General features: G+C 39.5%; 2 protein-coding genes across 7 annotated transcripts in view; one reads left to right on the top strand and one right to left on the bottom strand.

Annotated features, from left to right (window-relative positions):
- pccb (propionyl-CoA carboxylase subunit beta) overlaps positions 1 to 2,296 on the bottom strand; it is a 72,706-nt gene extending 70,410 nt beyond the window's left edge. The window contains exons 1-2 of one of the 6 annotated variants that reach the window (XM_069896603.1): positions 1,899 to 2,296; positions 1,054 to 1,128 (exon numbers count right to left, since the gene is read on the bottom strand). In XM_069896603.1, the coding sequence (XP_069752704.1) occupies positions 1,054 to 1,098 (45 nt within the window). In that variant the 5' untranslated portion in view covers positions 1,099 to 1,128; positions 1,899 to 2,296. Of the gene's footprint in view, positions 1 to 1,053; positions 1,396 to 1,898 lie in introns of those variants that run through there. The other 5 variants (XM_069896602.1, XM_069896606.1, XM_069896607.1 and 2 more) reach the window with 5 other exon arrangements.
- LOC138742331 (E3 ubiquitin-protein ligase MSL2-like) lies at positions 2,290 to 14,932 on the top strand. The gene is made up of 2 exons (XM_069896600.1): positions 2,290 to 2,851; positions 9,764 to 14,932. The coding sequence occupies exons 1-2, from the start codon at positions 2,587 to 2,589 to the stop codon at positions 11,392 to 11,394; spliced, it is 1,896 nt and encodes a 631-aa protein (XP_069752701.1). The 5' UTR covers positions 2,290 to 2,586; the 3' UTR covers positions 11,395 to 14,932.
- The last annotated feature ends 900 nt before the right edge of the window (positions 14,933 to 15,832 follow it).

Genomic DNA, 15,832 nt, shown 5'->3' with positions numbered 1-15,832 from the left:
ACCAAATGCTTCCCTTGGATTCACCCTCCTGAAGGCAGCCCACGTCATTCTCGGACACTGATAGCAGAGGACCATTGGGGAACGTGGAAGTGAACCATGATTTTTCCATGTTCTGTTGCACAAATCAGATGTAGAAGCCATCAAGTTCATCTGGGAGTCTCCTACCTGATTTGGTTTTGTAGCAGGCGATGTAATTTAGACCCTGGCACAGTGTCAGGTATTCTTTGTTGTTCCCATTCTCCTTTCCAAGTTGGTACAAAGTTTCAACTCATTAAACTGAATATTTTAAAATCCAAAGTAAAAGTTCCCACATAAAGAAAACTTTGTGACTAAAACTGAACAAAGCAAATGAAGTAGCAACCAAGTCATTTTTTTCTCACAGGGAGTATGTATTCTTACGTTTGTGCAACAAGCTGGTTATGGCATTACAATTGGTGATGTTTAACAACATCCATTTTTTTTATTTTTAAAAAGAAAAATGTGAACTCAATGTACAAATATTACAGTTAAAAGCTGTTCAAACTAGCAAATTAAGCGCACGACCATCTGGTTAAGGATTTATTTCTGGAGACATCATCCCATTCCGCCTGCAACCAAATGCCAAAGCACACAAGCATAGAGCAGCTCGAAAATCGGGCTTGCATCATCGCGGGGTCATCGCGATCGGGTCGCATCTCGAAAGTGAAGCTGATGCAGAATTCAGGAAAAGGCTGCTCCCACCTGTTACCTTAATGGATTCGCTCTTCACACACGCTGCCCGAACTGCCGAGCAGGTCTTGCTGTTTGGAACTCTTGCACAGATTGGCACAAAGATGCTGATCAGGAAGTGGAAGCAACGGGAAATGACCAGAGATAACAACCCAATGCAAGGGATTAATTATCAATTAATGCCACCCAGCCAATAGCACCTGATGGGGGGGGGGGGGGGGGGGTGGGGGAAAAGAGACACGACCTACCAAAAAGGGCAAATCGCAAATACATAGGACACTTAAAAGAAAGAGGCTTAGACATTTAAAATTCCTCGTGTTAATACAAATGATGTCTCAAACGTACCCTCTTGTGCTGGGCATCGATCCTGGGTTGACCTCCTCCTAACATCGCCCTTTGAGCCTTCCTCTCGATTCGCTCCTGTACAGACAGATTGCTAACTGTGTACCACTGCATCTGTTGCTTGCCGGTTCTAGTCGTCGCGGAGAGGGGCGAAATGTACTTGCCCACCCGCAGCGCGCCGGCCAGCGACCGGGAACAGCGCACTAGCCACCCAGCCGCCATCATCATCCTGAATGAGGCTTTCAAGGATCCAGGCGAAACGGATCGAGACAAGCTCCCACGTACGTCACTTGATTGGCGGGCTTGGCCACCAATCGGCTTCTCCGCTGCGAAGGCGTCGGCAGGTTCCCCCCCCCCCCCCCACGACGTGCGAGAAGGTGGTTTCAACTCTATTGCCACCACTGGCGAGGGTGCCAAAAATCAAGCACGCGCAGGAGCCGATCGTCCAATGGGAGCTGTCGTTCTCACGAAAGGGTCGGCAATCAAGCCGTCCGCGGGATTGGCGTCTTAAAACTAAAATCCCAACGTGACCCGGCGGGGAGCCCAGCCCATTCGCGAAGGACCTCGGCGAGCGCGATGGTGATTGGCTGGAAGACGGCCCCCGCCCCCGCCAGCCTCCCTATAAAAAGGATCCACGCGCCCCTGCACTGAGATAGGCACCGTGCAACCGCGGGTGCCGGGTAATGCAGGTTTTAACTGCAGCCCAAGCGATCAAATAAAACTACCGTCAATGATAATTATTTTGCACTCGTCTTCATACAGGGAGGAGAATAATATCAGGGGAGGGGGAGCCGAACGCTTTATAAAAATGAAACCGAACAGGCACTGGGAAAGGCGCTTCGCATTACCTTTTTTTCTCTCCAGTCACGTCACGTGACCGGTGCTCAAGCTCTTTCCGTTTTTTTTTCCTCTTTAAACGAACGTTTCCACCATTTAAAAAATCTCGCAGCCCCCCGCCGCCGGCCCTCGCGCTCCTTTCCGGGTCCGCGCAGAGTTTAAACAGGGGGGCGGGATCCTCACCGTCCGCGGGCAGCCCGCGAAGGGAAGGCGAGCTCCGTCCGGCGAGGGTAATGGTGGCGATGCCGGGGCGGGTGGCGAGGGACTGAGCTCGAGTCCGCACGCTCCTTTCCCTTCCCCTCTTCTCCCTGCCCACCTCCTTTCCCTCCCTCGGTGAGGAGAAGGCTGTGTGCGCCGCCGCTTGGAGGGCAGGGGTGGGTGGGGAGGGGTGGGTGGGGAGGGGTGGGTGGGGAGGGGGGGAAGCGAGGGGACCCGGGGGCCGAGCGGAGGCGTCGTCCTCGCGAATGGCGAGAGGCGCGCGCCGAAGGCCCCCCGCGCTCGGACCAAGCGAATCGCGAGAGAGGGGCGCGGAGCCCCGAGTCGGCGCGGCTCGGATGGAGGCGCTGCTCCGCGGCTAGTCGTGCTCCAGTGCGCCGCCGCCGCCGCCGTCCTCCTGCGATGGCTCTGCGGGAGAAGAGCCGAGCCGCCGGGGACTAGGTCACGGCAGCGGCAGGCGCCGCTGACACCGCTCCTGTTTAAATGGACATTAGCAACGCCGCGGAAACTGGGCGTCGGAGAAAAAGCGATCGGAAACGAGCTCGGCGGCGGCGGCCGGCCCAGCAGCAGCAGCCCAGCGGCCTCCCGGGCCGCTCCGACGCCGCCATGAATCCGGTGAACGCCACCAGCCTGTACGTGTCGACCTGCCGCTACATCATGCAGTGCGAGCCGCAGGAACCCGGCTCGTTTCCCGAGCTCTACAAACTGCTGCCTTACCTGCGCCAGTCCCTCTCCTGCTGTGTCTGCGGTGAGTGCACACGCTAAAATAACAGGCCAAACCTCCCCCCTCCCCAAAAAATAATACGAGCAAGGCCGATTGCCACTTCATGCAAAAATAGAGAGGTGAACAGACCCGTGCAATTAATTCAGGAGCAATGTGTTCTCTTAAAGCTGTTTAATTTTTTTTTCCCATCTGCATTTTCAGTGCATGTAAACTCTGCAAGAAATGGGTTGTTGCATTGCACCAGAGGCCTGTACTGTTTGCCACCGACTAGTATCAGAATTTGAGACCCAGCTAATGCAGATGGTACAAGTTCAGTAGTAAATGTGCGGTGTGTTTGTTTTGCTTTTGATCGAGTGCAAGTGGCGTCGTTTCCACACCCCCCCCCCTCCTCCTTTACGTTCAGATATTATCCTTTGCACTGCTACTTAGATCATCCGCCGTTTGCAGTACAATGAGAGTCCTTTTTATTGCAGAAACCTTTCCGAGCAACAGTTGTGCATTTGGTTGTTGATGTTTAAGGGAAACCTTTTTTTCTGAGATGGGGAAAGATGCATCTTTGGTTTTTAAAAAAAAAATCTGTCGATTATTTCATTGCAGTATTTTAAATTATCTGATGAAAAGATCCAGTTGTATTAAGAATAACGAGTGGGTTATATCTTTTATATTATACAATATATATCAATTATACGATTGGGCAACGTCCATTCTCAGGCCTGTACTATTGTCAACTTTTTCACCCAGTTTGACAATAGGAAATCGTTTTGTTTTAATATAAGGCATAAAATGACTGGTCTGATTTTGTTTTTCATTGCAACAGATTTGTATGATTTTTTTTTATTACCGATCATAAACTCAATTTGTAATTTTCCTACACACCTTGAAAGGCTCAAGCCTGAAACGTTGGTGATGCAACATAAAGGAACTGTTTGACCTGCTGAGTTTCTCCAGCATTTGTGCCTGTGTTTTTTTTTCTCTCCTAAAAACCTGATTATTTGAATGACCTTTTCCTGACGAAAGTCCAATGTATTTATTATTTTTGTACACTTTAAAATTTGAGATCTCGAGAATATCTTTGTACTGATCCATTCTGCGGTTTATAAACAAGTCACCACGTGTTTGGAGAGAGTAATTGTTTCATCGCTGTGTAATGTTTCTCTATAGGTTGTGGCACTAAACAATTCAACATTTTATTACGGTCAATCCGTGACCTTAATGAATATAATACAAGGGGAAGTTCTCCCCTTGTTGCACATTGAAAGGAAACACTTTTTATAATTCTTTTTATTAATGTGGTGATCGTTATTTTCTCGTTGTTCGTGTTCTCTGAGCTTGTTGGGTAAAAGTTGCAGCTTCGCATGAGTTGGCCCGCAATACCCTGACGCTGGTGGATCTGCCCAAAAGTAAACACGCACACGTGCTTCTGAAGCTTCGGTCTGGAAACGTAGCAAGTTCACCAATGAGCAAGCAACTCGATTCCAATTACTTTCGATCACCATCTGCTTCAGTTTATTAACTACAACTTTTGTAGAAGATTTGAATGGCATTGTGTGGAATGGTTTTTGAATACAATTCTGAACTCTTTGACGAGCAGCAACCTCTAAATAGACAAGTATAATATGATTGTTTTACGAACGCACATATTTTTTCCGAAGTTCTCTGTTTTGTATTAGGATTCTTCACCCGTACTTTTTAAGATAACGTAGAATACCAAGTCTCTGCCTTCCCACTTACATTCTCCTTTATAAAGAATGGTTCTTGATCAAAAGTGGTTTTGTGGGAACTATTAGTGACAAACACGGAAAGGCAAAAATAAACCCCTCATCTGTTGGAAATCTTAGAAAATACTCAGCGAGGGGGGAAAAAAGGCTGTCATTGGAGAGGATCAGAGTTAACTTAAGATTCATGAACTTTCTGCCTGTTTCTCTGTTCACAGATGCAACCTGACCTGTTTTTTTTTGCCTTCATCTCTGATCAGCATTGTGTTTTGTGGGTTAATTTTCTTTACTACTTAAATATTTGATGCTGCTTTCTTATTCCATACTAATTGAGTCTTAGACATTTTAACATCACAGCATGATATTTTGAAAAAAAACTAGGTCTGTAAAAGACTTTCAATTGTGACTGTTTTGATTTTTTTTGCATTGGCTCTTGTTGAAGCTAAGTGTAATTTTAGCATATTTCAATGGTTTTTAAGGTCACATCTTAAATTGTTTTGTAAAATTTTACACTATTTACATGAGAACATCTGCAATGTTCCCATTAAATTCTAAAATTTAAAATAATATACTTTTGTGTGTATGTCCATTTGTGATAAATACACTAATATTTAAATTATTTACTTAGATATAGAAAATAAATTGGCTTCATTGGAGAGAAATGTTATTGTAATATTACCATAATATTGATAAAAGATAAAGTTGAACTATAAGTGGGTATTCATATGTAAAGGTTCCATTATTGTCTTATAATACTACATTTAGAATGTAACATACATGAAATTCTTAAACCGAAAGTGGCCACTTTGTCCAGAGCCTCTCTGGGTTTAAATAACTTTTACCAAAATAGTAAAAGTGGAAGGGAATATGTGAGTGGGAAGGGAAGGTTAAGAATCAATTGTTACTGAAATATTTTGCTTGAGAAAAATTGTAATTGGCCCATTTCCTTTGGAGCTATGAAACCGTGCACATAATGAGTCAGTTAGGTATGATTAAAACAGTGGTTTTCAAACATTTTCTTTCCACCCACATATCACCTTATGCAATCCTTTACTAATCACAGAGCACCTTTGGCATAGGGAATACTTAAAGTGGTATGTGAGAGGAAAGAAAAAGGTTGAAAACCTATTTCTCAACCTTCCCTTCCCACTCACATACGACCTTAAACAATCCATTACTAATCACAGAGCACCAGTTGCAATAGGGAAAGAAAAAGATTGAGAACCACTGTATTAGAGTACTTGATAAACACCATACCAGTGCAAAGAGCAATTTTTGGTAGTTTGCAGATATATTGTGAAAGGTTCAAAGCCCTATGATCATTTCTCAGGGCAGATAAAATTGAATTGGAGAGTGTATTCATCACTTTAAATGTATGAGTGAGGGACATTCATATTTCTGAGATTTTGTATTTTTTTCAAGAATTGACATACATAGATGCAGGGATACAACTTGCTGTAGGTCTAGGGAAGTGGCAAAGTCAAACCATGATTTAAACTAGATTTATAAATGAAGACATGGATGAACAGATTACACCTTGAAGGGAAGGAGAACATTCATTCAGCAAATCATTGCACTTTAACACTAGTCCATTTCAGGAGAAAATATTTGCTCTTTGTTATTATGTTGGTTTAAGAAACTTCATTTCCTTGATGCTTGTATTTGTGTGGTGTGAGAATATGTAAACTTGTATTTGGAAATTTCCATTTGTATTTTAACTGGAAAAATATTCCAACTTTTGCTCATTGGATAAACAGATTTTTGAAGATGGCCAGTTGGTTAGTGTCTGATATGGTTTGTGTGTCTGCCTCATTGTTTGGGTGCCGAGGTCTGGGCAGAGTGCCAAAAGTCAGGTCATTTAGTATGCATCAGGGAAAATAGCAAAGATAATCTGCAGAATGTGTATGTAATTAGACTAAATCAGAAATGGAAAATATATCCAGTTGTACATTCTATCATTTTGTCCTAAGAAAAATAATATTTTGCATTTCATATTATTCTAATTGGGAAGATCTTTCACAGAACTAACATAGATATGAAGAGCCAAATTGTCTCTTGTGATAAATCACTCTGATTTTTGTGTTTTGCCCAAATATTTTTGTGTTAATTTAAACTTGTGGATGAAATAGGTAGATTTAATGTTGTCTGAATACATTTTGAGATTTGCTGAGCTTTTGATGTTTAAAATTTTGTTTTGAACTTCTAATCAGAATCTTAAGATGCACTTGATACAATGTCATGAGCAGAACATCAAGCATAAAATCAAACCATTTAGATTAATGCCTCAGATAGTTTATTTTAGTATTATTTTGATTGTAAATACATTATTACATTAGTTCAATAGTCCTGTAAGATTTACAATAAATTAGCTTGTGATCTTAATTGAGATTGAAATTTTTACATGAACTGATGCTACCTTGTTATCACTTGTAAATGTTAAGTAAAACAAAAAGCTGGAGTGCTTGTCAGCATCTTTGGAGAGAGAAGCAGATTTAATATTGCAGGTCAAAGATGTTTCATCAAAATGCTGATTTTTTTTTTAAAGTGCTCTGTGATCCCCATTAAAATCATCATGTTCATTTTAGTCTGATTTGTGGGGCAATAACTGGTTCTGCAAATGGAAATGAAAAATGAGTTGATTTTTTAAATATAGTAATAGTGTTTCAAACTTTAAGCTTGGAAATCATTCAGGTGAGTTTTGCCTCAGTGCCTTCAAGGCAAGTACCGGTGTATATCTTTCCTGAATTTCGTTGCCTGTAAACCGGCACAGTCTTTTTTCACTTTTCTGGTGTGTAATTACAGTTTGAGTGGGGGTGGGGGAAAAATTCTTTAGTTTAAAATTAGATTATATTCTGTTGAAATTAGATGGTCTACTATTGTTAAATGTGATTTATTTGAAGGCAGATTGACATGCATTTCTTCTTCCTTCTTTGGCTTGGCTTCGCGGACGAAGATTTATGGAGGGGGTAAAAAGTCCACGTCAGCTGCAGGCTCGTTTGTGGCTGACCAGTCCGATGCGGGACAGGCAGACACGATTGCAGCGGTTGCAAGGGAAAATTGGTTGGTTGGGGTTGGGTGTTGGGTTTTTCCTCCTTTGCCTTTTGTCAGTGAGGTGGGCATGCATTTAACTTATGCAAAATCTACTTCTGTGCTTTTTGTTTTCACTTTTAGAAAAAATTGCAAATAGTTAGGATTAACGCAGGGCATTGACATCACTTTGTAGTACTATCTGCAACCTCGTAGTGCGCAGGTTGTTAATTTCTTAAAAATTTTCTGCTGTGTCCAGCACCAATTAGTTGCATTAGTTTCACTTTCTCAGCTTCCAAATATATTGTTTTAAATTGTAGCAATAACTTTTTTTTAACATGGTATGAACATTTGTACTATGATTAATAAACATTGATTAATTAATCTCTGGTATGTTTACTAAAGCAATTGATATGAAAGTCCCAGGGCATTTTGGCTAAATTTCATCGCTTGAGGAACATTGCATTTGAATTTTTTCATTGCATATTTGATACTTGTGTACGATGCCTGTCATTTTGCTCATCAAAAATGTTTAAACAAGTTTTTCACAACGTTGAGAACTTGAAGTTGAGATGTAAATAATTTGTAGCAGACCCAGCCATTTTAGATTAGCCCTGATAATAAATCCAGTAATCATCAACCAATTTGCATTTTTTCTTCTATGGAATTTGTTTACAAGTAAATAATCAGTGGGGCTAAATCATATGCATAGTTAGCTGGCAGTTTAGTAAAGAACCGCCAGGAGCCTCAGACCATTGTAGATTTCGGCTCTGTACAAAAAAGTACAGAATGCACTGGAGGTCAAAGGCATTTGACCTTTCTACCAAGTACAGTATTGCACCATAACTGCCTGAGCTGCAGGCTGCCTATATTTTGTATCTGGACCCTCAGGTATTGTTGTTGTATCTAGCATGAGCCTATTCATTTGAATGGGGCATTGACCTTCACTAAAAAGTTCTTGATGTCAGTGTTCTTACTCGAATTTAATTTGGAGTTGTACTAAATAAAATTTAATTGATAATTGCTATGTGTCTCTTTGAAACAGGGAGAAGGACTTCTAATGGTTTGTGCTGATGGAAAATTGTTAGGACAGTCTGTTGGCAGCATTCTGGGTTTGGCTACCTGTAGCCTAATTCCCACTTGCAAAATGCTTCACTTTGCAGGATGACCTATCAGCACTTCTGACAGTGTACTGAAAAGTATACATCTGCATAGCGAGTGCAACTGTGGCTCTCCATGTCCAGTACAAACTTGCCCAATCGCTGACATTTTTGGGGAAATATATTTTTAAATTTGTTTGTACACCAAGTGGATTAATGGAACTCCACATCTTTTGGGGAGGTGATATTTTTATGTGAACAAAGGGAAACTATTGGCTCTGAAGGGTTTTTTTGAATTAAGATATTCAAATGATCCATCTGTTTTCTTTCTCTCACTATTTTTCAACATTGTAAGTAGGCCAATACTGCTCTCACTGATAGCATATTTGGTATGTGAGCATGCAGATGGATTGCTAATTGACTGTTTGATGCTAGGATATTGTTTTCATCATACATTAGTATTAATTTTCTGTCTTCGCTGTAATGTAAAAACTTGTATGTCTGTTTCTCTTGCAAAATGAGATTTATTAACAATCAATGAGGGCAAAATATGCCTGAAATGTTAAAAATTGGGTTGCAGAATAGGGCTGGTGCTGCAACTGCTTAACACCGTTTTATAAATATAGTTGTAGCTGTAAAATCAAATTTAAAACCTCTCTCGTATATTTTTACAAAAATTAATTCCCTGAGTAACATTCTCTAATTTGTTCCACCACTGTAATTCATCCCTTTCTAACAAATGGTTTGCAGGGGTAATTAAATTTTGTTTTGTTTATTCACTCTAGTCTGTAGTTTAGAAAACAGTATGAAATTACTTAAATGAGAGTTTTTAAACAACCACTAACTTCAATGCTTAAATACATTTTGGGCTATGTTATTTTTTCTCCTTTGGTGGAAAATATATTTATCAAATGGGAGAGAAATATTTCTCAAATAATTCTCACATCAACCATTTATTAAATTAAAATTTAAAGAGCCCATCAGAAAATAAATGTCAAACAATATTGAGTTTTATACTTTAAAATACAATATAAAAGTTTTTGTATCTTTTATCAACAGTATTTTTCACATAGTAATAATTCTTTCTTTTGCAGGAAACCTACTGAAAGATCCAATTGCTCCAACAAACTCCACTTGCCAGCATTATGTCTGCAAAATGTGTAAAGGCAAAAAGATGATGATGAAGCCCTCCTGTAGTTGGTGCAAAGATTATGAACGGTTTGAGGAAAATAAGCAGCTGAGCATCCTGGTGCGCTGCTACAAAAAACTATGTCAATATGTAGCTGAATCCCCAATTTCACAGCACCTCACTACAGTTATGGATGGTGCTCCAGACATTTTAAACCTGCTTCAAGAGGGGATCTCATTGGATGAAGAGAAGCAAGGGACTGCTACTTTGGCAAGTGCTTTAAATTTATCAAATTCCCCAACCCCATCAACCTCTGAATGCACCAGTGACCTGGAAATGGCAGCAACACCACAAATCACTGAAAACATTCAAGACTGTGAGCAAGTTTCAAGTAATAATGAATTAACCTGCTCTAGTTTCAATGGATTGCCTGGTTGCAATGGACTTTCTGTTGGTGAATTTACTGTAAATATTATTTCTTCTGACAATTCAGAAAGGCTCAGTGCATCCTGCACTGGAGAGGACTTCAAAAGTAGGGACATTTCTGACAGTTTGCAGGCAGTCAACGAAGTAGTTACTTGTAGTAATGTTGATGTAGTAGGTGTTGACATTTGCAGTTACGGTGAAGATATAAAGCCGATTGGTTCTTTATTACTTACTGGTGGACATGTATTTCAAGACTTGAAAACTGTTGCAAATGATCTGGATGCGTGTAGCAATTACTCACAACCGATTTCTGAGGCAATTACACCCAATGGACCTCTTTTAGATGCCAAACCTATCTCCTTGCCTTCTAAAAGCAGTATTTTTGTTTCTAGCAATGCACCCCCTCATGGTATTCCCTGTGTAGCAGCAACACCCAAAATTGTTCGAATGAATCGGAAGCGATCTCGATCGGAGAGCGACAGTGAGAAAATTCAGCCCCTACCCATTTCCAGAATTATACACGGCCCACCATTAGGGGCTGCTGCTCCAGTTCCTGTCAAAAGAGAGACCAAGTTGTCCACAGAAACTGTAGTTACGGTGCCAAATGGGGGCACGTTAAAAGTGGGCAAATCCTTGCTCACGGCCAGTAAAAGTGTTAAAAAGCACGCAGAACATGGAGCAAAGAAATCACACTCAAAAGTAAAGCAGGGAACAACCAAATCTAAAACCAAGGAGAAGGTTCATAGCAGTAATATAATGCCTGGTAGCCCATCAAAAATAGCATACAAAAAGCCCCCAGAGAAGAAGGGGTGCAAGTGTGGACGTGCTACACAAAACCCAAGTGTTCTTACTTGTCGTGGGCAACGTTGCCCTTGTTACTCAAATCGCAAGGCCTGTTTGGACTGCATATGTCGTGGTTGCCAGAACTCTTATATGGCCAATGGTGAAAAAAAATTGGAGGCTTTTGCTGTGCCAGAGAAGGCCTTGGAGCAGACCAGACTTACAGTGGGCATAAGTCTAACCAGCATCAGCAATGCAGTGAGGAATGCAAGCACGAGCGCTAGCGTCATCAATGTGACAACAGGGTCGCCAATACCTACTTTCCTAGCTGCCAGTCCACACGATGACAAAAGCTTGGATGAAACTATTGACTATAGATATGACTGTTAGATTGGAATCGATCTGGTAGACCTTGGGCATGTCCCTGTTAATGGGGATGACTACAACTTTAAGGCAGCTATAGTTCTATATTTGGGGGAATAAAATTATTTGAACTTGTCCTAGTGCTTTGGGTATGGATCACTTGAAGTAAATGTAAATCATCAGGTTTGCTTCCACAAAAGAGGAATAGGTTAATTTGAACAAGATATAATTATGAACTTTTGCAAGTGGTTTATACTGAATGATCTTTGGCAAGAGAAATTTGACCTCATTGTTGCTGCTTATGCATTGTGCATAATCGCAAAAGGTTAAGGTGTAATTTAAAGAAAAGAAAATGGTGAACTACAGTACGAACAGTTTTAAAAAATACATGTAGAATATAATGTCACTTTTTTATATGCAGATTATTTTTGTGTTCTCTAAATCAAAAAAAAAACATTGGTTTTGTTTTATTTTGGTAATGTCATTAGATGACCCAAGAATATATTTAAAACAAAATGCCTCATTATTTTCTAATGTCTGCATTAGCATGGATCAGTTGCACAAAGCAAAACACTCCCATTACACCTTAGTTTCAAATAGAAATGAGGATGATATTTTAGGCGCACATGGTATATATTTTCTTCCCTCAGGTTTGCTTGCTGTTGTATTAGAACCATATTGTGCTCAGTGTGTAATTTCATCATGAATGGTGATTGCTGGAAGACACCGCCCCACACTGCACATGCACTTAGATGCCTACAATTGAAGACAGCCTTGGAGCCACGTCCAGAAAAGAGTGCACAGATGAAGTTGATGAGTCCGTTAAGTTGTGCACAAGTACCTGCTAATCTGGCCAGAAGGGTTTCTCTGAAGTATTTGAGAGACTTACTGTACACCTAAGTTTGTAAAAGCATTTGATACTGTGCTGGATTTGCACTTCAGTTCACCACCATCTCCTTTTAATGTTGTGGGAAACAAAGTGGCGATGAATTGATGTTTAACCCAAATGTGCATATTACAGCAGTGCCTCTGCATTAGTTGTTGTTTGCCATTGGGTAGTATAGCCCTACTGATTCAACCATATTTACAAAGTGCACCTATACCTTCTAGTGCTAGATTGCTGAAGATGTCAGCATGTCTAGCCAAAATAAACCTAATACATTTTAGCCACATTGGCAAATTCGGGTATTACATTGGTACAAATCCAAATGAGTAACAAAAGAATTGGCACCTACAACTTAATGTGCAATCTGATTTACATCTTCACAAAGTTTAAGCAAATTTTTAAGTCCAAAAATTTTCACTTCAGGCAGTTCAAAAATGAGGACTAGTGCATGTGCTTCTCTCGCTCTCTGTCCCTTTCATTGAAAGCAAAGCCCAATATTTTATCATTAATATCTCATAACCCCATTACATGTGTCAATGTGGCTGAACTGCTTGTACCACTGTCCACCATTGTAATGATGTATATAAAATTACTCCTCAGCCTCATTTATGGTTTGGCACATAGCATGCACAACAATGGTTACTCGTATAGTGTAAATGTGCAGGAAAATGTTCACATGCAGAAAGAAATCGGATGGCACCTTTTTGTTTTTATAGTGTAGCTGGTGTCATTTCCTGTGAATGTGGTCAAGTAGCGTTTTGAAGCCATAGGAATAATGTGATGTTTTGTGTCCAGTCTGTATTTTTGTTTTTTTTTTCTTTTTTGTTTTGCAAGAAGAATTGAAACTATTTTTGATAATGAGAGTAAATGGTGGAAATGCTTCTTCAGTTTTCTTGTCTTTTTTGGCACCTAAGGCACCTACATTTTAATTTTTTGACACCCGTGGTAAATTAATGTCATAGCAAAGCTATGTTTTTGTATTTGTGTAATGTGATTTCTGTACGCTGACCAAAAAATTCCTTTTGAGTAGGTGGTTGATCCTAACTCTCGCATGAACTTTACGCTTGCTATTCGAGCATTGAAAACCAGTACTGGTATGTAGCCACAAGAAGTCCGTGAAACCATTTCATGACATTTTTGCAAAGCTGTGAAGCTGTATTAACACTGTTGTTTTCCTGTTACCCGTGGTAAAAGTTGGTCCAGATTCCATTGAGGAACCTAGAAAAAAAAACATTTTTTTTCTAAATGCTGGTATATTCATGCCATTTTCCTGAACATGTATGAGAAAATAATGAATAAATGCATTAGTTTTATACTATTCTGGTTTAGCTATATTCAGGTGCAATACATCCCATCCTATATTGGCAGAAAAATGCAAAATACTTATTGCAGTATACCTGGTCAATTTGGCGTTCTTATGAATTTTCACTTGGCTATGTCTTCTACGGACAACTAGTTTGTATTTTGGATGAACAGGAACAAATTGCTGTTGATAAAGTAAAACAGAAATTCTTTAAAAGTGGATTGTCACCATCAGCATTCCTAACTATTTCTGAGAAGTATTTGTTTTGTAAACTATCCAAAATTGCGAGCAGCAAGGATAACCCTATTTTTCAAAATTTTATGAGCAGGATTAGTGTCAGTAGTACTTTAGAGCACTTTATACAATTAAATTACATCAATTCATTTGGCTTGTGATCCTCCAAAAAGAGCCAATATACTTTTTTTTGGTAGACTTGACAATAAGGCTAATCTTAATATAAAGTACAAGAACCCTCTGGATCATTAGGCTACATAAGGCATTAGGCAAGTGACTTACACTTGGGTTCCAAGTTATTTCTCTTTACATAATGGTGCATTGCTGTTTCCATTATCACCCAATAGTTTCTGGTTGTTGCCTGAATCCTATAAGCACATTATACTTTCTTCTTCAGTTGCTAACTTCTGGAATTCAGTTCCATACAAGCTGTATATGTCCCAGTAGTTCATTACCATTTCAATTTGGCAATGTAGTAGATATTGTAGCTGAAATTTTTTTTTTAAAAGCGCCTTGGTTAATTGTATTAATTTTTTTCGTTCATCACTACCTGAGAAAAAATAGCCGAGGTACCTTTTGCATCTCAAGATTTTGTGAATCCTTTTGTTCTTTAAACTATCGGAAGAGCTTAATTTCTGAACATTAGCTCCTTTGGCACATAGTGAAATGAACTCTCGACACACACCCAACTGAATTGCCAAGGGTAGAAGTATCGAGTCACTGATTTTTTGGATTACTTGGGTAGATGAAAACTGATAGTCTTAATGTTGAAGACCGTGCCCAACTGTTCCACCCAAAGACAAGTTGCTGATAAGCTAAATTTTCCATGATATTTTTAAAGGTAATTGGTACATTCTGAGCTTGGACCCTGTTTAAAGGTTTGAATTAATTGAACAGAACTGCTTTCACTCCCAGAACCACTGTAACACTTGGTTGATAGCATTGTTGAGTGTTTGGATAAGGAATAGGAGATAAATAACAAATGTAAATAGATGGGATCACAAAATGTCAACCTTCGCCAGTGTGTGTGGAGAGATGGAAGTCTAGGTATTTACACTGCCCTGCCTTGCCCTATTTGAGCAATTGTGCTGCATCGATTTTTAACCTTGTACTTCATTAATAAAAGGTTAAAAATGGGAATATCCACTGACTCTATTTAATAATAGGACTTTGTGGTTGTTCTAAACTATTTTGAGTCAATTATACAATGAATTTTGTATTTTAAATTTAGTTGCAGCACGGTAACAGGTCCTTAACAGCCCATGAGCCCATGCTGCCCAATTACATCCAATTGACCTACAACTTCCATGTATTTTTTTGAAGGTTTGGAGGCACAGGGAGAACGTATAGTCCTTACAGTGCTGGATTCAAACCTGGGACACTGGGACTAACAGCATTGCCCTTATAAAAATGCTTTATTGAAAATAAACTGCAGCTTACTATCATTTGTATTTTTAAAATCGTGTTTAATAATCTTGTTTGCTTTGATTTTAAAAGGAAGCATATGCTATGAATTCAACTTAAAAAGGTAAACTGTTAAGGTTGTTAAATATATTGAATTGTGGTGGTCTGGGACATTCTGAATTTATTCCAGTAGATATTTCTATTATCTACAGGAGATGTGTTGTATTGTCAATATCATCTGCAGTTCGATCACTCACTGATAATTAGCTTCTCCATTTGCAGAAAATAAATTTACTGGCAGCAACTTCAATTTTGTATATATATAAAAAAAATAAATGCCCAGATCGAGTCACCATGAGGAAATGCAAAGTGTTTTTAAAAAAAAAATGCAAGTTCCTTTTATTGTATTATGTCCTGTTTCACCAGTATCCACGTATTGACTTTTTATGTTGCAGTTGTCTCTTGGTGTTTGTGAATCATATGCATGAATATGCCTATTAATAGTTTTAAGTGCTTGCTTGCTCACCTTAATAGCTAGAATGGAATACCACCTATTTAAGTTTTTGTAAAAAAGAAAATTTTGAGTTTTCTTTCATAACCTCAAGACATTTTGAATAGCTTTTCTGGTAGTTAATTAG

The sequence above is a fragment of the Narcine bancroftii genome, chromosome 9, assembly GCF_036971445.1.
Source record: "Narcine bancroftii isolate sNarBan1 chromosome 9, sNarBan1.hap1, whole genome shotgun sequence".
Classification (NCBI taxonomy): domain Eukaryota; kingdom Metazoa; phylum Chordata; class Chondrichthyes; order Torpediniformes; family Narcinidae; genus Narcine; species Narcine bancroftii.
The sequence above is the reverse complement of the archived record's forward strand: the minus strand, read 5'-3'. Positions and strand labels throughout refer to the sequence as shown.

Excerpts from the sequence above, each read along its gene's own strand:
- LOC138742331 (XM_069896600.1), top strand. The coding sequence starts at position 2,587 with ATGGACATTAGCAACGCCGCGGAAACTGGGCGTCGGAGAAAAAGCGAT. Across the intron at positions 2,852-9,763 it reads CCTCTCCTGCTGTGTCTGCG|GAAACCTACTGAAAGATCCA; the intron begins GTGAGTGCACAC and ends TTTCTTTTGCAG.